Here is a 23,643-nt window from a genome sequence, read left to right on the forward strand (position 1 = left end):
TTATAAAGTTCTATTGATTTTTTCTATTTCTTACATCACTGAAGTATCCCATGTATCCCTTTCTCCTCCTAGAGAAACATCCCATATAACAAATAGTATTTTTTAGAGAGGGAAAAAAAGTTAGCACAACCGAACAATACATTGAAAAAGTCCAGAGAAATGAGCAATGTGTTCCCAATTACATTTTAATCTGGTTCAGGCCACACTAGGGAGTATTGTAGGCGATACATGAACCCAGGTTTAGAGGCCAGCATTCTATCTCTCTCCTGAGTATTAAGCAAAGTACCAAACAGAGAGAAATATGCTTCCCAAAAGTTTGACATTGTCATACCAATCAATCAAGAAGCATTTATTAAGCATCTACTATGTACCCAAAACGTTGTGCTATTCTGGGGTTACAAGTACAAAAAATGAAACAATCCCTGCTAAAGCTTACATTGTAATTGTTCAGTTGTTTTTCAGTCATGTCTTGTGACACCTTTTGGAGTATTCTTGACAAAGATACTGGAGTGGTTTGCCATCTCCTTCACCAGCTCATTTGACAGATGAGGAATTGAGGCAAATGGGGTGAAATGACTTGCCCAGGGTCACAAAGCTAGTAAGTGTCTAAGGTTACATTTGAACTCAGGGAGAAGAGTCTTCCCGACTCCAGGCCCAGCCCTCTATCCGCTGAACCAATTTGCTGTCCCTTACCTAATAGGAGAGATCAACAAGTACATATCAAAATACAGACAGCATAAATGTAAAGTACTTAAATACAAGGTAATTTGGGAAGGAGAACAGTAGCAGGATCAGGAAGATTTTACATAGAAGATGGTATGGAAGTCACATCTTAAAGGAAGAATGGTATTCTATGAGACAGAGAGAGGTAAGGAAGGAGTACATTCGAGGTTTAGAGAATGTCTTGAGTAAAACTGAAATAGAAGGATTCCATTTAGATTTCAATGTCCTTCAAATGCTCCCATTTCAAATGATATCATGCTGATTGCAAAATCCTGGTGTCAAGAGCTCAGGTAGCTCTGGGACCAAGAGGGAGAAGCAGATGCGTCAGAGTCGGGGCAGAACAAGATCTTGAGGACCTATTTAAAAGTGGTAGGAAATAACTTCAAAGCTGGTGTTGGGCAATGGAAACTGAATGACTGTCTTGAGAGTGGAGAGTGAGGAAGCATTGAAAAATGGAAAGAAAGCTAGTATTTGTGGTGAAAGGGAATTCTGGTTGAATGTGCTGTAAATTAAAAGTATAGCTTTTAATAACTTTTTTTTTAATCCAATGAAAGGATTGATTTTAGTGGCTTTATCAGGAAGTGGGTGATATAAGATTTAGATAGGTGAATGTCAGAGCAAGTGTAGATCTTTCTTCCTGCAACAGCAACAAGGGCCCTGTGCCTTGAGACCTAAACTGTTCACGGAAGAATAGTAACCTGGAATGTAGTACCCCACTTGATCAGAGGCTACCAACAATGTGTGAACTATAAGAACAGATTCTGTTTCCTGTTGCATATCAGAATCATGGGTTTCTGTGCTCCCCTTGGTTTTCAAATGCTCCCATTTGCAAAGGACATGCTGATTGCAAAGTACTGGTGTATATGAAGAGATTGCTGAGTGGAGAAGGGAAGAACCATAGGGTGATCTAAGCAAGCATGACATCTAAAACACTACAGGAACTCTTCAGTGAAATCTAAATCCATTAAAACACCAGTATTCATATTAATTAGTAACACACCAATAAAAAACCAAGTAGACTGACTTTTGTGTAGATTTTGACATTCAGCTCTTTGAGTTAGTTTATCAGGATATACTGTGTCTTGTACAAGTACTACAAATGGACAGCTGAGTGGAATCAGAATCAAAGTGTGATCCAGTAGGATCACAGTTGGGCAATGTTCCAGCACTTGTAATTATCTGAGAGGAGAGATAAAGAGGAACAGAGAAACAGAGACAAAAACAGAGACAGGGAGACAGAGACAGAGAGATAAATAGATAGACATAAAGACTGAGATACAGAGATGGGGGAAGAAAGGAGGGAATGAGTAAGTGAGGATAGAAGGGAGAGGGAAGAAAAGGAGAGGAGAGAGATTGACTTTGTGAGCCTTCAGCTATGTAAAGGAGCCAGCACTTTACCATGTCTCTGATTTCCAATTTGCCTCTATAAAACCCTCTCACTCCCATTGGTAGAGCTTGTTCACACTTAGTATTTTCTGGTATATTCTAATCTTCATTACTTCTCTGATTTCTGTTTCCTATCTTCTTGGATAAATGTGTTTACCCACTATTTAGCATTTGTGACAGTCTTTTATGTAACTAACTTTTTGTGTAAGCTTTTGATGGGAAGAAGTCAAGTCAGGCATAGGGTTGGATTGTTGAGTCAGGTCTAAATCTTTGTGACCCCAGGGACCATAGCACACCAATGCTGTCCATGGGGTTTTCTTTGGCAAAGACACTGGATTGGTTTGCCATTTCCTTCTCTAGTGGATTAATGAAAACAGAGGTTAAGTGACTTGCCCAGTGTCACACAGCTAGTGTCTGCCAAATTTGAACTCAGGTTTTCCTGACTCGAGGTTCAGCGCTCTATCCATTGAGCCACTTAGCTGCCAAGATTGGGATACTCTTCCTCTTTAAGAGGCAGCAACCACTAATGTGGAAATGTTTTGAATGACCTCACATGTATAATGGGTATTCTATTTCTTGCCTCTATTTCTTAGGGGAGGGGTGGAGGTAGGAACACAATTTGGAACTGACTGAAAATATAAATGAAAATTTTTAAAAAGAGAGTAGCAACTACCTACCCCTTACATGTTTTCAACTTTTTCAATGTGTTGATCAATGGTGCTCATTTTTTTTTCTCTCTTAAAAAAAATACTATTAGTCATATGGGATGGCTCTCTGGGAGGAATACTGGGAATATGATGATGTAAGAAACAAAACATTGTAAAAAAAAATTTTTTTAAAGAGATAGCAACTAGGAGAGTGACTTGAATCTTTATATATATATATATATGTATGTATATATATATATATATATATATATATACCTGTAGACCAGCAATATTTAGATGGGGAAAGAAGACAGATAAAATTCTAGTCTAGTACCTCCTCTCAGAACAGAGCTGCCAGCCTCAAGGACCCTTTTCTGTTCCCCTTCAGTCAGGAATCAAAGTCTTCCAGTGAGAGGAGTGGGCAAGATTCCATAGATATCTGTCCATTCCTCCCTCCAGCTCATTTAGACAACCAAGGTGAGTTGCAAATTTAGAGACATCTCCACTCCAAACATTCATATGGGCTATTTGTGCCTGACCTCTGGTAGAGCCTTCTGAGCTGGTATTGGTCTGATCAGCCACAGTGGGACACAAAGTACTTTGACCCCAACATAGTGATGTCATTTTGGTCCTCTGTGAGCACGATGGACAGCCACCATCCATCTTATATGGGCAGTACATTTTACTGTAGTAATTAGCAGAGCCAGGATTAGAACCAAAGTCCTATGACTCTAAACCCAGGGCTCTTTCCACTATATTACATAGTCTATAAAAGTTTCTCCTGTATAACATTTTTCTCTATATATGTCACATTCTTTCTAGTAGAATATAAGTTCATTGAGGGTTATATAGCTGGGTTTTTTTTCTTTGCATTCCCAGTGCCTATCACAGGACCGTATCACAAATGTTTGATGAATTGAATTGAAACTTGCAATACCACACTAGGTGAAGAAACAACATTGCAATGGCAACAGAAAGACCACTGTGTCGTAAGGAGACTGCTGCGCTTTACAGAGGGATGACCTGTCAAGTGTCACGTAAAAGACAACGATATTGACAACCTATCACTGCCGTTGATGTAAAGAAAGGCACAGCCTATGTTGCCCTGGTGTCCACAGGATCTTAAAAGATCTAGAGAAATATCTTGGGTAGCAGAGGCAGTAAAGATCAGCCATGGAAGATTGGGGGACGCATTGTGTCCTGTTCGGGTGCAGCAAAGAGTTGCTCACTCAGATGACATCACTCATCCATCGGAGGGACGTGGTGTTTTTAAGTATTAACATTTAACAAATGGGGAAACTGAGGCTTAAGGGAGAGATGACTCAGTCAGGATCATCGAGGCTCTCTACCTAGCCTCAGGTCAGGAGGGCCAGGCGGGAAACAACCCACTTGAGCCGCCCTAGCGGGGGGTCCCAGGACTCAGACGAGGCCTCGCGCCGCGCTAGCAGGAGGCCACCAGGGCCACCGTAGTTGCCTGCGCCTCGCGCTCGGCCGCGAGTCCACTTGGGCCCTTCCGAGGCGGCCGCCATCTTGCCACAGGGGCGGGGGCCGGGGCGGGAGCCGGGGGGAGGAGCGGCGTGGCGGGAGCCGGCGAGGAGAGCGGAGGCCATAGGAAGCCAGCTGGGTGAGAGGGCTCTCTGGACTGGGCCGAGGGCGGGCACCGGGGTGCCGGAGCGCGCTGGGGAAAGTGTCATGGAGAGTGGGAGGGAAGGAGGGAGGAAAGCAGGCCGGGAGGCGGGCGGGCGGGCGCTCGTGCTGGGGATCAGCAGCTCCCCCATCCCTCCCGCTCCCTCCGGCCCCTGCCCGGCTCCTCCGACCCGGGGCGCCCCGCCGCCCGCGCCCTCTGTCTCCCGGGCCGGGGGTCCCCACAGCTCCCCAGGACCCTCCCCCGCCCCAGAGCAGCAGCAGGGGGCGGGGGAGCGAGAACTGCGGGGACGCGAGCCTCTGTTCCGTCCACCCCGGGCTCGGGGCGCGGGGCGCGGGCTCCCCGGGGGGTCCGCCCCCTCCGCTGCCGAGGATGCCCCGGGGCTCCCCGGGACCGTCCGCCGAGCCCAGAGCGGAGTGCGGGCCGAGTATCTTAACAACCGCAAACAAACTTCGTGGTTCTGCCTCGTTTGGGAGCTTTGGATAAATAAGCAGATTCCCCTGCACCGCCCCCCCCCCCTCCGCGGGCGTGTCTTTACATCGCTTCGTTCCTCGTTGGATTTACCCACCCGGGGATTCACCCAAGACAACTTAAAAAAGAAATAGAAATTGTTTTCTCATTCTTTCCAGTTTTGAAATCCAGGCGACCAAAATCACAATAGGTCATCTAGTATTAATATATTTCTTGGAAATATGTATTTCTAAATGTGAGTGTTTCTAGAATGTAAACTTTTTAAAATTATTTTAGAAGTAACTAGATTGAAACAAAAGCAGCGTGAGTTCTTTTTTTAGAACTGATAAAGGGTTAGGAGGGAAAAAAATCTAGTTGCGTGTAACTTCAATGGGAATCTTGACAATCCCACATGCCTTAGTGGTCTGAGTTGTCAGGAAGAACGGGAAATTATGCTTAAAATCCGACTTTGAAACTTGCGAGATTTAGGATTGTGTTGCTGTGGCACAGATTTTTTTTTTAAGTTAGCACCTGTAGGTGAAACTACAAATAAGTATTTGTAACATCTCAAACTTTTGAGACTTTATAAAAACACAGACACACATACATACACAATGCAATAGAAAGTTTTCCTATCCAGTCCATTTTAATTTTAAAATCTTCCTCTTCTTAAATTTGCATTGGTGTCTTGTTTTCACATCAGTTTTACCTATGAATAATATCCCTCCCACAAGCCATCTCTTGTAAGAAATAATTTTTATAAGAAAGGGAAAAAAAGGCAGTTTTGCATAACCAACAGTACACCAACAGAATCTGACAGTGTGCTCCATATTACACCCTAATTAGCCCCCCACCTTTTCTTTGAAAGGATGGTGGTGGTGGTTCAGTTGTTTCCAACATTTTGTGACCTATGTTTGGGGTTTTCTTGGCATAGATACTGGAACGGCTTGCCATTTCCTTCTTCTCCAGCTCATTTTACAGATGAGGAAACTGAGAAAAAACAGGGTTAAGTGACTTGCCCACAGTCACACAGGTAGTAAGTGTGAAGCCAGATTTGAATTCAGGAAGATGAGTCTTCCAGACTACAGGCTTGGCACTCTCTTCACTTCACTACCTAGCCACCTAAAGATGGAGGTACACTTTCGCAGTTTTTCCAAAGCCAAGCTCTTAAGTTTCTTCAAAAAGCAAAAATCCTCAGATCCAAAGAAACAAAAGTATTAAATGTACAAATTTCAAGGCTTGCCTTTAATTCATTCTTAATTCTTCAGATGAGGAAAGTTAAGGTAGTATAACCATAACTCTTAATTATAGGTCAAATCCTATTACTGTAACTCCAAAAGAATATCCAAAAAGGTCCTTGATATCAGTGTAAGTACTTCCTCAACTGATTGATGGAGGACACAAGCCTTTCATTTTCATATTGTTTTTGAGTTGCTGAAGTTAACCTCATGTCTAGTGGTCATTCTTCTGGTGATGAACCTCTGAATTTAAATAGTCTGGTCCTTGAATAATAAACATCTGTCACCCAGTTGGTATTTTGAGTCCTTTCCAGCATAGTAGAAGCTGCCAGAAGTAGGTAGGACCTGGCATACATAGCTTTTGGGAACTCAGAATCATTTACATGCCAGCATGAGGCATGAAGGAAATAATATGAAATGTCTGCAAAGGTCAGTTAGAACCAGATTGCAAAGGACATTAAATGCCAAACAGGAGAGTAAGAAACTGCTAGAGTTCTTGAGCAGAGGAGTGATATGGTCAGAACTGTAATTTAGGGGGCAGTTAGGGAGAGCAGTAGATAGAGTGCCTAACCTGGAGTCAGGAAGACCTAAGTTCAAAGCTGGCCTCAGGTATTTCCTCACTGTGTCACCCTGGGCAAGTCACTTAACCCTCTTTGCCTCAGTTTCTTCATCTGTAAAATGAGCTGGAGAAAGAAATGGCAAACCACTGCAGTATCTTTGCCAAGAAACCCCAAATGGGGTCATGAAGAATTAGACACAACTGAACAACAGCATGTAGCACCAGACAGATATTTTCATTCATTCATACATACATACATATATTTATTTGTTTAAAACTATACTTTTATATTTATGTAGAAGGTTATATTGGTTAGTGACCGTGGTCAAGTCATTTTGCTTCCCAATGCACTGGGCAACTTTCTGAGACTGTTATTTACAGACACCTTGCTGATCTGCGATCATTATGGGGAATTCTATACTCAGAACTCCCTATACTCATGAATTTACAGTTCTGGACCTTCCAAAATACTCTTAATTTGAAATAAGTGAGAGTTAAAGCTAATCATAATAGTAGTAGATGTTGTGAGATGTCGTATAGTAAGCAAAGCCCTTTATGTTCATTGTTTCACTTGGATGATGTTAATGCAAATATTAGTGTCCCCATTGTACAGATGAAGAAATGTTGATAGGGAGAGAGTTTAAGTGAATTGTCCACAGTCACAGATCACACATCTAGTGTATGTGGGAGACTAGACTCTAAGTCAACTGACTACAAATAGTGTTCTTTCTACATCTTTTTGTTACAGGGGAAATTTTGTTCATCCAGTATTATACATTTACTATCTTGAAGGCATTGGACGTATTAGGAAACTCTCAGATTTGTCTTTGTATCTCTTAACAAGATTTGACATTATACATGTAAGTTAGTAAAACAGTAGTACTAGTAAAGTCAAACCATGTATATAATAGAAGCAAAATCATTTCAGTTTGGTCTTTAAGATGTCTTATTATTGTTCTCATATGCCACATTCCATCTCTTAACCTTTGGATTAGCTGTCATCCTGGCCTCCTCTCCCTCTTAGGTTCAACAAGTGCCACATTAAGTGCCACATTCTACATGAAATCTTTCCTGACTTACGCCACCTCTCCTGTTTCTAGGTTCTTTCCTGCCTTTCCCCATTACCTTGTATTTCTTTACATACAAACGTGGTTTGCCATTTCCTTCTCTAGTTCATTTTACAGATGAGGAAACTAAGGCAAACAGGGTTAAGAAACTTGCCCAGAGTCACACTCTGTGTGAGGTCAGATTTGAACTCAGGAAGATGAGTCTTCCTGATTCCAAGCTGGGCACTCTATCCACTGCACCACCTAGCTGCCCTAAAAGAATTATTATCTGTATTAAACACACACCCTACTTTTTAATCAAAAGAAATGACTGGTGTGAGGTTGTGGGTGACTTGAAATATACTAGGCTCATGAGTTTGTATTTTTTTCCATAAGCAGTTGGGAACCACTGAAAAATTTTCAGCAGGGGAAGGCTAGATTAGAGAGGAAGAAGTAAGGAGATGCATCAGACTTTTAAAATAATCCAAATAAAAGGTGATGAGGATCTGAACTGTGGTAGTGGCTGTGTGAGTGGAGAAAAAGGTGATGGATGCAAGATAAATTGTGGACTTAGGATTGACAAGATTTTGCATCTGTTTGGGTGAGAGAGGATGATTCTAAAATTGTAAATATGGGTGACTAGAAGGATGATGGTACTGTCAACAGAAATTGGGAAGTTAGGAAAAAGGGAGAGTTGTGAGGGAAAGATGAGTTCTGCTTTGCGTATGTTGAGTTTGAGATGATAGTAGAACATGAAGAAGGACGTGGTGGCCAAGTATTACAGAAGGGTGAAAGTAGATGAGACCTAAGAAAATGCCACCAGATTTAGTAATTAAGCTTTGGTGACCTTTGAGTGAGCAGATCCTGTAGCGTATTATAGTCAGAAACCATATTGCATGGAATTAAATTTTTAGACATAGAGATAGAGCAAGTAATAAGTATAGACCATTTTCTAGGAGTCTAGTATTATAGGAGAGATAATAGAAGACTAGTTTGAAGGGCTGGCAATGTCCATGGTGGGTTTTTTGTTTTCGTTGTTTTAAGGGAACTTGTTTATAGGCAACAGAGAAGGAACTACTAGTTAATAAGAGATGGAAGGGGGTAGGAAATGATCAATGGAACAGACTCCCAGAGAAGATGGCAGAGGATGGAATCAAGGCTACAGATAGAAGTGTTAGCCCTGGCAAGAAGGGTAACCTCATCCTCTGCGATCAGATAAAGTAAAGGAAGAAATGAGAGGCTGAGTCTTCATGGAAAGTATTTAAAATATAGAGCAGGGGTGGGGAACTTATGGCTTTAGGTCCTTGGGAGCTGCCTTTTGAATGAGTCCAAGTTTTACAGAACAAATCCTTTTATTGAGGGGATTTGTTCAGTGAAGTTTGAATTCAGTCAAAGGGCTGCACTTGAGGACCTAGAGAGCTACATGTGGTCTGGAGGCCACAGGTTCTCCACCCCGGGTATAGAGGATGAACCTTATGAAGGATGGCTTCAGTTTTTTCAGTAGAATAGGACAGAGAACATTCTCTGTTGAGAGAAAGGGGAACAGAAGAGTTGAAATTGAAAAAAAAAAGAAGTCTTGGAATAGTTGTGAAAGACTGACAGGAGGAAGTTAATCAGAAATCAATAAAAAGATTGTCTTGCAGTAATAGTGAAAGCCCAGTTGAGGTTAGGTAACATGAATTTGCAGTGGGCTCAGACAGTGTAAGTTCATGACAACCTTTAGGAAGGTTCAGTGGCTCAGGAGTGGGAGCAGAGAAGGCAATTGGTAGGAGCAATTGGGGGCTGAGGATTAGAAGGCTACAGATGATAGAAGGACAATGAAGCAAGAGATTCATTGGAGGAGAATAATGTCATGTCACCATTGGTGGGAGAGGGTCAAGACTCAAAACAAGGCCAGAGCATCAATGCTACGTTGGGAAAATAGGGAAAGGTATTGAATCAAGTCCGTCAATAAGTATTAAATGTCATCCATATGCTAGCCTCTGAGAATACAAATATAACACAGTCCCTCGAGGACTTTACATTTTAGTGAATGTCATACAGTATGTTCACAAGTAAATCAAGGATAAATACAAAATAAAAACATAACAGGGGGCACTCACAACTGATGACTTCTCAAAGGAGGTAGCACTTAAGCTGAGCCTGAAAGGTTCCCAGGAGAAGTGAGGAGAACAAGCATTTTCCCACGATTAAGATTTAAACAGGTAGATTCCCTCAAGTCTTGTCAAGGTCACATCTTTCAGTAGGTAATAAACAGGGAATTGAAGATTTGGTGTCAACTGCAAACTAATGAACCAAAGATCAGGGTAATGATGAAGAGCAAGTTCAGGAAGGAGTGAAGCAAAAGAACAGGTAGAAAGGTATAGGATTGTGATTAGATAGAGAATTTCAGAGTTCAAGACCTTGGAGTACTTTCAGTAGCGTGAATTCACATTTTTACATTCCTAGTGATTTAAACTCATTGAAGGTTGCTAAATTGTCTTGCCTATACTCATTTATCTTAAATTTCAGTTCCCATTTAAATACTTTTGCTATCCATTCCAGTACAAATTTGTTAAGAAATCATTTGTGTAAGAAAAAAATAGAAGTTACATAGTTCTGCCTCTTTTTTATCATCTATTATCATCTTATCCTGGGGTTCATGCCCTGCTAGTCTTTAGTTTTTGATTATACCTATCAATCACCTTTTTTGTACCTATTCTTGAACGGAATTTTAAAAGCATTGGTCTTATCCTTTGCTCTTTCTCTCTATCAATATAGTCACAAAAACCCTTTTCGTATTTGTATGTAGTATATGTATACTAGTGTCTTCATAGTATTGAAGTCATGATGGCCACTGTAATTAAATCATTCTGTTATGAAAGTTCTATGATTGTCACAGAACATACTTAAAACTGTAATTTATTGCTCACCATGAAATGGAAGTTAAAAAGCTAATAGAACTTTTGCCATAAGAAGTCACCTTGACAGTGGAAACACTAAATTTTAAACATTTTTCTTACCTGTTAAGATGGGTTGGATTTGTATGATGGATATTTAATTTGGGAGCTTTCCTTTCAGTGTTTGTAGCCTGTTCTTTCTTTGTATTATTTTGCATCATCAGTGAAATATGGGGCTTTAATACATATAGTGATTTAGTAAAGAAAGGAAGCATACATTTTACTTACAGTTATGTGAGGCTTTAGCTGGACAAGTTGCTTAATCCCTCTCTGAGTCTATTTCCTCAAGTGTTAAATCAGTGGATTAGACTAGATGAATTTTAAAAGTCCTTTCAACTCTTAAAATTCCATGATTCTCTTAGATTTGATTATCTCCTAAGTCTAGTTTGTTATATAGAGCACAACAGAAGATAATATATGTGGAAACATTTTGTAAACTGTAAAGTTCTGTGTGTGGGTAAGGTGCTATTACTATTTGGGTCACAGTTATTACTGCTTAATCTTGAGTTCAGCCTCTTCATTGAAAACACTTTTCACACATTCCCTGACTTTGGAAACACAGGCAGCTTGGGAACAATAACTTATAAATAGTATATACAATTTCACTTTACTAAGGCCCTACCAGGCATAATTATAATAAGCTTTTAGCTTTTTTGCCATACTGGAACAGGTTCTAGAAATGAGAGATAATAATAGAATGCAGAGTTCTATTAAGATTCCATTTGAATGTAAATACTTTGAGAGCAGGAACTATGTTGTTATGGTTGTGGCTATGATTGTGGTGGTGGTTGTAGTCCACAAAGTGCCTTATTATTTAGTCAATGCTTAAAAAATGTTTGTTGTATGAGTAGGAATCTCAAAACACTTTAAATTTTAAATTATGACAATTATTTTTCTTTTTAGCTGGGCTCCAAACAAAGAGAATCAGTACTTTTTCAGTAACTTGTAGACACCATTTTGTGTAGACAAAAAACTTAATACTGCAAGAATTATCCAGATTAACAGTAGGGATTAAGGATTTGTTTTATATATATGTATTCTGTATGCTTTTATGACTACAAGAAACTCCTCCCTTTTTCTGGAGATGAGTCTAATGATTCCAGAAATAGAAAAGTGTTATTGACACAAAGATTTTTGGGCAAATGGGGATTTATTTGTTTGCTGCACAAAATACTCTAGACTTTTTTTTTTCTGAGCTTTCCTTGTTCTTTGCTCTTTACATTCTTCTTAAACAAGGGGGGAAAAAACCTCTTTTAGTTGCCAATTTCTCTTTAACACTTCTCTTAAACACTTTATAGTTTCTGATAATATCCAACCAAGATGGGCTGTTTGACTCCTTTTTATGTTAAAAGAAAGGTAGGGACATAAAGACTCTGGCATGAATTTCCTATTAGGGTGGCATAAAGGAATAAATAGAAAACCATTGAACCCATGATGGTTTTACTGTGTGTACTAGCAATCCTGAATCTGTGAATCTGCAGAGTTTACTGAATTCTGATTTATATTGGAATATATATGGGACGGTAACTCAGTTACTCATCAGAAGATGAATTTGACCAAGACCAGTTGGTCAATTCTAGGATTCTAGGTCCTGGCTCTGCTTCTACCTTGCTTTGTAACATTAAATCACTTAACCTTTCTGAGCCTTGTTTCCTCCTCTAAAAATTAGAGGATTGGATTAGATGAGTCTAAAAGACCCTTCCACATTTAAATAACTAAAACTACTGTGATACTTGAAAGAAAAATTCTTCTAAGTTTTGAGTAAGGACAGGAAAAAGTGTAATTGGCCATACTTTGCACAATTTAGATTATGGTCTAGAAATTAAAGATGTCAGTTCTATGATATGTAAAAGTTCTCTTTATAAACTATACAGGCCCAAATGGATGGATAACAAAAGTACCTAGTAGTTTAGTGATCTTTGCTGCTCTCAATATTTCTTTGCTGCAATTCTGCTTTTCTTTCTCCTGGCTGCTAATTGGATTAAAGGCTGTTTTGATAACTATGGCATCCCAAGATGAGATTGCTCTCTTTGAAGATGAAGTAAGGTAAATAGTTTTCATTGCAATATAAACTAGGATGTGGAAAAAATAAGAATTGTTATGGGCATCCAGAAAAGATATATGGTTGCTCTAGTGTTGCTATAGTAATAAATATGTTAATCAAAATATACATACCATTAAAAATGTTTTGTACAGCTATGTTTTTAATATTATATAGATCATATCCATCTATTAATTTACTATGAATATAAACAAATCATTGGCACAGGTCTAGAAGTAATGTCATGTAAATTCATATATACAGTATCAGAAGTTTGTGACAAACTATACTTCATTTTTTAAAAAACAAATTGGCTAAAAAGTTGCTGTAGATGCATACATATTTTAATTGAATTTTAAATATAGCATTCATTTTTCTTAAGTTCAGAATACTTCTCTCTGTCAATTAAATGTAGGTTATCACTAGCATAATAAAACACTTTTTATAATAGACTTACTACCTTGAATTAGAAGATTTTTTGTTATTTATAGTAGTTGAGCCAATGTAGGAGAACACAGAATTCAGCATTACTTATATTTTAATTTTAAAAGACTGACCTTACAAGGCTGTATCCGGGAGCAGAGTGTTCTATTCAGGAGTAATAGATTTTTAATCCTATTAAAATGAAGGCGACTTTGTTTGGAATTAAAGGACTATAATCATGTACAGTAGTTTATATCTTAAAGGAAGACTGGATGGAATAGAAAAAAGTTATATTTGGTCAGTTCTTGAATAATCTCTCCTTAACATGCAATAATAACAGGTTCATTTTAAAACCAGGTATTTTCTTATGTGGTGAATGATTTTGTCATTTGGCTATAATTATTTTTAATTTCATAAAAATTGCTTTGTTTCATTTTCTTAGATCTTGTTATAGCCACTTAGGAACAATGACAGATCTTGTAGCAGTTTGGGAAGTTGCCTTAAGTGATGGTATTCACAAGATTGAATTTGAACATGGGACCACTTCAGGAAAACGTGTTGTGTATGTAGATGGAAAGGTAGGAAGAAAACCTACATCTTGTTTATAAATGTAATATGTATGTGTGGTTTATACTTGTCTGGAATATAGACTAATTATTGTGAGCAATTAAAGCTGAACTAGGGGAAAAAAGGCTTTTTCAGATTTCTGGCTTGTTTTGCACTGCTTCAAAAAGATTAATGATAGTTATAAACTCAGTGATTATAATTTCTGGCACTAGTTAATTGAGATGAATTTCATAACTTGTATGATTATGTTTAGTGTTAAGCAGTTCTTGCCAACTATCTACTTATGAATTGGTTAGTTTAAAATTGTGGGCACCAGTGAATTTCACCTCTGTACTTCTCTAGGACAGAGTTGTTTAGTACCTTATTCTGTGGGAACTTGGGGTTGGTTATACTTAAGATATTTTCTAGCTTTAATCACTGTGATTCTATGAATTTAAATTCATTCCATGATTTGGGGACCAATAGCATTTGTTCATTCTAGTATTTTTCCCCTCAGTGATCTTCATTTTTACCTATCTTGCATTGTCCTGCATTTGTCGCAGTTTCTGTTGAACAGGTTTTTTGTGTGTTTGTTTGTTTTTAAGTGTTTGGGAGGGGTTTTTGCTTGCTATCTCCCTTGTTAGTTCTCTGCATTCACCTGTCCCAGAACAGATCATTTTGTGTCCTGTGACATTAGGGGAGAGAGTGAAGAGAGGCTTTTTGTGCAGATTCTGGATATAGGAAGAGACATTTTAGAAGAACAGTTAGACATCATCAACCTTCAGGACAAAGCCACCTCTATTGGAAAACTGAAAGCGTCCCTTCACGCAACTTCAGTACTTCAGGACATTTTCAAGGAGATGAGTGAAGACAGGCATTTGTGATGAAGCAGATAGAAAAGGGTCTTCTATCTAGAACTGAATATATCGTTCTACTATTTTCTTCTTATTCTGCTTTTATATTTTGCTACTTAGGAAGAGATAAGAAGAGAATGGATGTTCAAACTGGTGGGCAAAGAAACATTTAGTGTTGGAGTTGCAAAAACAAAAGCTACCATAAACATAGATGCAGTCAGTGGTTTTGCTTATGAATATACTCTGGAAATTGATGGGAAAAGTCTCAAGAAATATATGGAGAACAGATCAAAAACAACAAATACTTGGGTTTTACATTTGGATGGTGTGGATTTTAGAATTGTGTTGGGTAAGTTTGTGATCCTTCTGTAACATCCGTTAATCATTTATTGTATTTTTTGTGTTTTAGATGGCTTAAATCTTTTATGTTTAACTTCATTTTTCCTTTTAGGCATTACCCTTTCATGAAAACACTGAATAGGGATGACCAAGGTAGCCCAATTTTTATTTTGTTAAATTACTTCTAATGTGCCAATTCTCAAGGAAATTTTTTTTTTATATGAATGGATGAGTATTTTTTAACTTGTGTCCTAAATTGTTAGGAATACATGGAAGGAAATGCCATTAGTGAGGCTGCTCTTTATCAATTATATCTTGGCATTCTCTACCAGAACTGTTAGAAATAGTTTTCCCATGAATGTGTGCTATATTTACATGTTCCAAGAGTCTTGTCAGCCCGAAATCATTAGTTTTGGCAGTAGTGTATATTGGTATTTTACACCTAACAAGACTTACTGTCTCCTGTAAATGGGAATAATAATAGCACCTACCTCACAGGGCTAATGTGAGGATCAAATATGATAACATACATAAACCACCTTATAAACCTTCAAGTGCTACATAAATGCTAGCTGTTGTTAGTTGTTGTTGTTAATAACATTACTGACCTTTCTTTGAAGATAGGAGAATTATCCAAACACAATTTTTTTTACTATTTGTAGTTGAATTAAATTCTCCTTCTTACAAGTCATTTTTTGAAAATGAGTATTAATTAAGTATACAGAATGATAACATACATTTACTGCATTAAGGACATTTCAGGTTCAAAGACAAGTATGCAAAACATTGTTGTCTGAATGGGAAGTAGCTAAATCAGAGATTTAGTTTGTAGAACTTAGGTAAGGGAGATTGTTTTCTCGATCTAAACTTTAAGCATTTTGTGAGGAACAGATGTACTTTGCATTAATTAAAAGTACTTTGCAAATCTTAAAGTATTATGTAAATGTCAGCTCTTGTTGTTATCACCATTTTATGCTGTACTAGATGCTAGGATATAAAGACAGAAACATAAGCATCCCTATTCTCAAAGTACTTATTTTGTACTTTGGGGGAAGGGTTGAGATGTAATAGAAGTTTGTTTTAGGAATGTGTCGGGGGTCAGATTTTCAATAACATACAATCTGCTGATAGACCACATAGGGAACAGACTTTTTATTCCTCAGATTTTGTTCCCTAAGCACAGACATTTCAATAGAAATCTTGCAGTTTCCAAATTCTGATTGTTTCATAAATTTTGTATTGGTATTGTCTGTATTTAATGCTACCACCTTTCTCCTCTTACACTTATTTCCTCCTCCCCAAACTAGTAAGCTGTAAGTATACAAATATTTGCTTGGAACAAATATTCTTTGGGTCCCCACATAAACATCATGAAAATCCAGAGAAGAAATATAGGCATAAGGTACTGCATTTGCAAATTTCTTTTTTATACCACTGATATTTTTTTTTAGGGCTGTAACACGTGGGCCTGTTTATTTTTAATGGTTGGTCTGTAATGACCTATTTGAATATTAAGAGAATGTGAATTACTTAACTGGAATAAAAATAGTCTTCCAAAAAGAAAAATTACCAATAGAAATATACAATTCTGAGAAAGGCTTTAAAGCCTTGTCATATTTAAGCAGTATTGGTTATTGAAGATGATGAGATATAACATATAGTTCTAGGAGAGAATTAAATCCTTAACCTATTTAAACTGTGTGCTATTGAAGATGAGACAGAATTTTAAAAGGAATTTCTGCCATTTACTTAGCTATTTTGTCAAGAGCATTTGTAATAAGCGGGTTGGACTAGATTGTCCCTTCCAACTCCAAATCTGTGACTCCTGTAGTTTTATATGTTAGATGTCCTCACAAAATTACTAACCCTAGATTGCGTTTTAATTTTCCAGGGGTTTATTTATCCAGTCGTGGATTATCTATGTTCTTAGTTCCATTCTTTCCTTTTTACCTGCTTTTTGAAATCTCACTGCTCAGTAGCAACTACACCAGAGCTTCAGAAGAGGAAGTAAAATACAAACCTGTCACTTCTACTGTTTGTTGCTCTGGGAAAGGATCTGTTAGATTAAAAGGTTAAAGGTTATTGGCAAAGATGAGGTTTGATTTTTCCTTGGATTTCACTTAAGCATGTACTTTGTTTCCTATTGCTTACTGTAGGAAACCTGAGAAAGTTTAGTCTAGGACCTCGATTTTTGTAATGTCTTCTAGCAGATTTTTGAGGAATACTACTAGGCAAAGAAGGAATAGATTAGAATACTGTTGTATAGGCTTTCAACATGAAAGCCACATACATTGTGAGGCATCTGCTAGTAGCTGGAATACTTAACATTTAATTTTGTGCTTGAAAAAAATCAAGACAATGAAAGGAAGTCTTTATTTTTCAGTTCTTATAAACTAAGCAAAATCAGCAGTATAATGGCATATTTATGATGGCCAAAGGAAATCCCTTGATGTGGTATACTAGCATCTCATATGTTGTATACTATTAATAAACAGGCTAGCTCAAACTCACCTCCTGTAGGAGACTTGACTAATGATTATATAGAAAAAGGGAATCTAGGGAAGGACAGAAGTATAAAATTATAAATGGAATATTGTCTAGGCATCTCCCATTTATGATAGAATAAATTTGAGATCACATCAGTTAAAATGTTATTGGATGAGTTAACAACATGTATGCTTATAATGCTATCAATTTAATTCTAGGAAGGTAGGGACCCTAAGTAAACTGCTCAGATCCTAGTAAGCTATGATTCCTTTCAACAGTGTTTTCCAGGTCGGGATATACAAATGTATCACAAAGGCTCTTTACATATTGTGACAAATTAAGCTTTCCCTACAGCTCGAGATTCAGAGCCTTCCTTCCATCTCTCGTTTTTTCTCTATATGCCTACCTCCCAGAATCAATGAACTTTAAACCTTTACATTAGAATACTATCTGAGATTCACTTTAGTTATGATTGGTCTACCGATCTGAGTTAGCCTTAGCCTGCCTCCATAATAGTTGATCATAGCTGTTTTGTGTTTATGTACGCTTACATAATTTTTACTTATTCATTAGTATAGTATAGTTATACTTCATAGTGTAGTTGACATAATACCTTTCCTGCCTTTATATAGATAACAGTACTCGTGAATGGTATGGGACTTTCCTTCCCATTTCACCCTACTCCCCTCCAAATACACTTTCACATACCTAAGTGTAAACTATGAGAAATTTAGGAATTTACATTATGCTTCTGAATTTTTTTTTAAAAAGGGGGGAGGGCAGCTAGGTGGTACAATGGATAGAGGACCTGAGTTCAAATGCAGCCTCAGACACTTGACACTTACTAGCTCTGTGACCCTGGGCAAGTCACTTAATCCTGATTGCCTCACCAAAAGAAAAAGAAAAAAAAATTTTTAAATGGGAACCGCTACTGTATAGCATGTCAGCATCATTTACTGAATACTTGATAGGTTTAGAGTTCCCAGTCATTAAGTATTTTCCTCCAAATATTGTCATTATAAAAACAAGGAAAATAGCAACACCAAATTATTCTGACAATAGATCAGGGAAATTCAAATTAAAGCTGAAATTCTGTTCATCATTTCCTTATTACCATGCTATTATTTTTTTTGTAAGCTTATATCACCAGGATCTCTAGGTGGGGAAATTTTTTTTCTGGGAAGCAGTTTTTAAAAAATACTCATTGAAGACATTCTGTCAGGAAAATTCATTCTAGGCACACATTAATTTGCCTTCCTTTCTTCTTTAATATTACCATCTTTAGCCTTTCATGGGATTTCATGGTTTCTTAGGACCATGATATTGTCTTAAAGGTTTATTTTGTTTTTGTCTATGAATAAAGAATAAATACTTACAATTTCTTTAATATTTAGATGAATATCAACGCTATGAAAAGGTGGTGAGTATCATAGTAAAAGGATTTGTATTGTGAAAGGAATTTTAAAAAAAGAAATAAAGTGGAATAATTTTTCTGAAATACTATTGTTAAAGATAACTTTTCCCCTTTAAATATAGAATTCTAACATTAACTTATCAAAGTAGACAGTCTTTTCTTTTCTTGTTGCTTACAGAGAAAGATACCATGGATGTTTGGTGCAATGGTAAAAAATTGGAGACAGCAGTAAGTAGATGTTTTGGTACTGCTTAGATTCATGCTTTGTACATAATTGGCATTAAAATGTTCTTGATGTTTCAAAAAAAAACAGGTTTTCCCAGACCATAAGTATTATGTAAATAATTAAGGCCTTATAAGGTTGTTGTTTTTTTTAAAGTGTGAAATCATCCTAATATTCAATTCAAGGTGTTTTTCCTTAGGCAGTCACTAGAAAGGCATGAATGTGGAAATAGTGTGTAATGGAAACAGCATAGACTATCTGCTTGCTGTACTTCACACAGATTCTTCTCCCATTTGTAAAAATACTTTATTTGTAAAAATAACACTACTCAGGTGTTTTGGTACAAATACACATATCAAACTCTGCAGAGTAAAAGCCAAGACTCAAGTTATGTCTTGGCAAGGACCTTTGGAAATAGATAACACATATAGATACAGAATAAAGCATTTTAATAAAATAAAAAAGATCATAGGATTTCAGTTTTAGAGCTGAAAGAGACCTTAAAGGCCACTGAGTCTAATTCTCTCATTTTACAGACAAAGAAACTGAAATTAAGAGAAGATAAATGACTTGCCCAGGGTCACATAATTTGTAAATATGAGACAATATTTGTATTTGAATCTTCTTGACTCCAAGTCCGCTATACCCTCCAGCCCACTTATGGGCTACAAATTATAGTTGTAGTCAAACTGCAATTATAGTTTAGTGATTGGGGGTGCAGTATAAAAAAGTCAAAAAAAGAATCAGAAATGGATTAACAGGGAAAAATCTGCAGAAAATGAAGCCGAGATTGACAGGGAAGATAGAAAACAAACATAGAAAGGAGTGTGAGAGCTAGAAGTGAAATAGCTAAATAGGAATTTTTAAACAGTATTAAGTATGCTAATTTAGGCAAATTTGTTTGGGCCCATTTTACTATACCTGCTAATCCTGCCTCTTCTAAGTCCCTAGATGCTTGCCCTGTAATTGCAATGGGTAGAAATGAGTGCCAGAAATATTTAAAGGCAAGAGAGTATCATTATTGGACATGTGCCATTTCAGGTTAAATTTTGTACAAATAGGTTTACATTTGGTATAAATATGTATATATTTGGTGTAAATAGATATTATAATTTATTCATTTATCTGCCAGTGAAACGATAAGTAGGAAGAAGAGCAAATAGTGTTGTAGCCTGGTCTGGGAACTGAGGTGGATCTGCTGGAGAGGAGGCAGCATCTTCTATCCACATATCAAATATGTCCTGTTGATTGGTTTGTTCCCATGATTTCATCGGTGTAGGGAACTCTGAGTGAGGAAACCCTCACTACCAATAATGATCAGTAGCAGCTCTGTAGTTCCTGGTTTTGGAGAGTAACCAAGGGCACTGAGAGGTCATATAGATGTGTATGTCAGAGGCAGTTCAAATCCGGTGCTCTTACATTTATTCATCTTTCCTCCCCCTATCTCTGGTATTTGTCTTGGCCTTTCACAGTACCACTAGAAGCCAAATCCAGAGGAAGCCTAAGTAGTGTCAGAGCAGCTACCTATTCCTTGTGTCCTCCTACTTGCTCCCTCACCCTGGAAATCCAAATGTATATTCACCCCATCTCCTTCCAGAGACAACATCAGCCTTTTCCATCCTTAGCAGGATGGGCCTGGGTTTAAGGTGGTGTGAGGATGAGGAGAATTCAGCTGTAGAAGCATATAGATAGAGGGAAAAATTGTAGCATTAAAATTCCTGAAGGAATACAGGGATCTTCTTGATACCTTTGCAAATTACAGGAAGAAGATGGAACAGATAGCTAACAAGTTAGATAACAGTAAATGGACTGAAAAAATCTTGAAAGGCTAGAATGATGAGCCAAATCTAACAGGATGAAACTTAATAATTAGGGATATATCTATAAGGTTCTGAGATTGGGTTAAAATCAGCTGCACAATTGCAGGATAGAGAAAGCATGGCCAGACAGGCAGTTATTCAAAAGGAAAAAACCTCAGGTTTCTACTCAACTACAAGCTCAGTATGAGTCAGAATCATGACATGACAGCCACAAAAGCTAATGCCATTTTTTTTCCTGCATTAATAGAAGATTCAGAAGAAAGAAAGTGATAAAACCCCATTGTACACCCTGGAGTTATCCAATTCTGACCTATGTCCAGTTCTAAAAGCTACATATTAGGAAGGATATTAATGACTTGGAATGCATCATCTAGAGTAGTATCTCTGGATGCTGAGAGTATTTGAAACAATAATACTAATATCAATAACAGTTCTCACAAGCCTCTTAGGAGGCTTGAGTCAGGAATGGAAATATTTAGTCTGGAAAAGACAAGGGATCACTGTCTTCAAATATTTGGAAGAGTGGTTGGACTCCTTTACTCAGCCACCGTGGACAATTTTTAGCTTAAACATGCTAACAAATGGTGTTGTCCATGAATGGAATAAGGAGTCTCAAGAGAAAGTACATTCCCCATTAGAAGGTGTTCAAACAGAGGATGAAAACTTGTTGGAGTTGTTATAGAGACGTTTTATATTTCAGGTAGGAGTTGAACTAAGTGACCTTTGAGGTCTCTTCCAATTCTATGATTCTTGGGTTTATGTGGCCATTTTGATAGCCCGGTGTCTTAGCAAAATCCACTACTTGTGTACTTGAAAAATTATTTATTATGTGTTAAGATGCAATTATACTTTCTTGTCTTATCACACTTATTAATATGCACGTAAGAGTATGCCTAATTATAACTACTGAGTGATTTCACTTGGACCTATTAAAAGGTATTTCTTCCAAGAGTTGAAAAAGATAATTATATTGGGAGTATAGAAATGGTTAACTTAATTTTTGTTCCAAAGTTAACAGGTAAACACAATTGTAAACCTTTAATCTTACTATCTATTTTTAAATAGCTTGTTTTTGTTAATAATTTCAATGTTTATGAATACCAGAAAAAGTGAAAATTTTTTGTAATTTTTTTTTTTTTTGCTCTTTTAGGGTGAGTTTGTAGATGATGGAACTGAAACTCACTTCAGTATTGATAATCATGAATGTTATATAAAGGCTGTCAGTAGTGGAAAGCGAAAAGAAGGGATTATTCATACTCTAATAGTGGATGATAAAGAAATTGCAGAGACTTTGGAGTGACTGCTTGTTTATGAATTTGATACTTGTAAAGTAAAAAAAAAAATCAGGGATTTAAAATTACTGTGGTAATTTAATGTGTATTTCCCCATACATTTAGTCTGTGCTATTCTTATTTTCTAGTTATGTGGAATTAATATTCTGTTTGAGGCACAGAGGAAAAATTGATTATGTAAGCCTTAGATAATGCAAATTATTTTGTGAATAATGTAAAATGTTATATAACACTGAGTAAAAGAAAAGATGTAGACTAAAATAGAAATGTTTTAAAGAGGGAAACTTTTGATATAATAAACTGTAATAAAATTGGTGCTGATTATTTTTTTTTTTAAAGAAACTGATAAATTTGTCTTTTTCAGCTCTTGAAGATAGGTTCCATTTATTTGGGTTTAAAACAGTTGGAACATACTGGAATTCTTTTCTCATTTTTAACCAATTAAATCAATTTTTTTAAAGATTTCTCATAGTAGGAAATATCTAATGTTATCAGTATCTGATTTTAATAAAAAAAGTTGAAATTCAGTTGTAGTTTATCCATTTTATGAATTATGCGTGACGTGTGATGAAAACAGATGACACAATCAGGACAAAACCTATTGCCTTAGATGAAGTTCCAGAATGTTAGAAGTAGGTTCCAAAACTGCTTATTTGGGACTATGCTCATAAAGTTACTAAACTGTGCACATCCTTTGATCCAGTGATACCACTATTAGTTCTGCATCCCAGGAATATCAAAGAAAGAGAAAAAAGACCTACATGTGAAAAAAATATATATAGATATAGTAGTTCTTTTTGAGGTGGCAAAGAATTGGAAACTAAGGCAATACCTATCAATTGGGGACTAGCTGAACAAATTATGGTATATGAATATGAACATTATGAATATTCACGTAATGGAATACTATTGTGTTCTAAGAAATAATTAAAGGGAGAGTTTCAGAGAAACTTGGGAAGACTGGTGAACTGATATAAATGAATAAATGAATTGATGAGTGAGCACAACCAGGAGAACACATACAATAACAACACTGTAAAGACAAGACTTAAGAACTCTAATCAATGCAATTATCAACTGATTCTAGAGAATGATAAAGAATGCTACTCTCCTCCTCATGGGTAGGTCATGGCCTAATATGCATATGGGAATTTTTTTTTTTTTTTTTGCCTAACTATACTTATCTGTTACTACTGTTTCTGTTTTTTGTTTTTTTTCCTGAGGGGAGGGGAAAAATGCTTGACAGTTGTGACAAAAAAGGAGTATTAGTCCCTTGAGGGCAGGGTTTGCTTTTACCTGTCTTTATATCCCTAGGGCTTAGCACAGTGCCCAGAACCAAAGAGGCACTTAATAAATGTAGATTGACAAACATTCTCATTTAATCCTAAAACCCTGTGAGCAAGGCAAGGCAGGCTTTAGTCTTATTCCACAAATGAGAAAACTGAAGCTTAGAGAAAGAAGTCAAATGGCTTGTCTAAGACCCTCAAGCTTAATAAGTGGAGCTAGGTCAGGGTTCTTAACACAGTAACACTAGTCCTTAGCATGTGTTAAAAGTTAGGTTTGGTATAAAC

General features: G+C 37.0%; 1 protein-coding gene across 2 annotated transcripts; it reads left to right on the forward strand.

Moving 5' to 3' along the window:
• Window positions 1-4,324: 4,324 nt before the first annotated feature.
• FAIM (Fas apoptotic inhibitory molecule) lies at window positions 4,325-22,479 on the forward strand. 2 transcript variants are annotated; one of them, XM_027845228.1, is made up of 5 exons: window positions 4,325-4,380; window positions 13,540-13,675; window positions 14,618-14,846; window positions 18,916-18,965; window positions 21,931-22,477. In XM_027845228.1, the coding sequence occupies exons 2-5, from the start codon at window positions 13,565-13,567 to the stop codon at window positions 22,078-22,080; spliced, it is 540 nt and encodes a 179-aa protein (XP_027701029.1). In that variant the 5' UTR covers window positions 4,325-4,380; window positions 13,540-13,564; the 3' UTR covers window positions 22,081-22,477. The 2 variants fall into 2 exon arrangements, with proteins under 2 accessions (XP_027701029.1, XP_027701030.1); XM_027845229.1 differs by lacking the exon at window positions 4,325-4,380 and adding an exon at window positions 7,454-7,508 and having other exon boundaries at window positions 21,931-22,479.
• Window positions 22,480-23,643: the final 1,164 nt, after the last annotated feature.

This window comes from Vombatus ursinus, unplaced genomic scaffold (genome assembly GCF_900497805.2).
Source record: "Vombatus ursinus unplaced genomic scaffold, bare-nosed wombat genome assembly UNPS02014959.1, whole genome shotgun sequence".
NCBI lineage: Eukaryota > Metazoa > Chordata > Mammalia > Diprotodontia > Vombatidae > Vombatus > Vombatus ursinus.

Coding starts and splice junctions, on each gene's coding strand:
- FAIM (XM_027845228.1), top strand. CDS start 13,565: ATGACAGATCTTGTAGCAGTTTGGGAAGTTGCCTTAAGTGATGGTATT. Junction 13,676..14,617: donor TTGTGTATGTAGATGGAAAG/GTAGGAAGAAAA, acceptor TTTGCTACTTAG/GAAGAGATAAGAAGAGAATG. Junction 14,847..18,915: donor GGATTTTAGAATTGTGTTGG/GTAAGTTTGTGA, acceptor TGTTGCTTACAG/AGAAAGATACCATGGATGTT.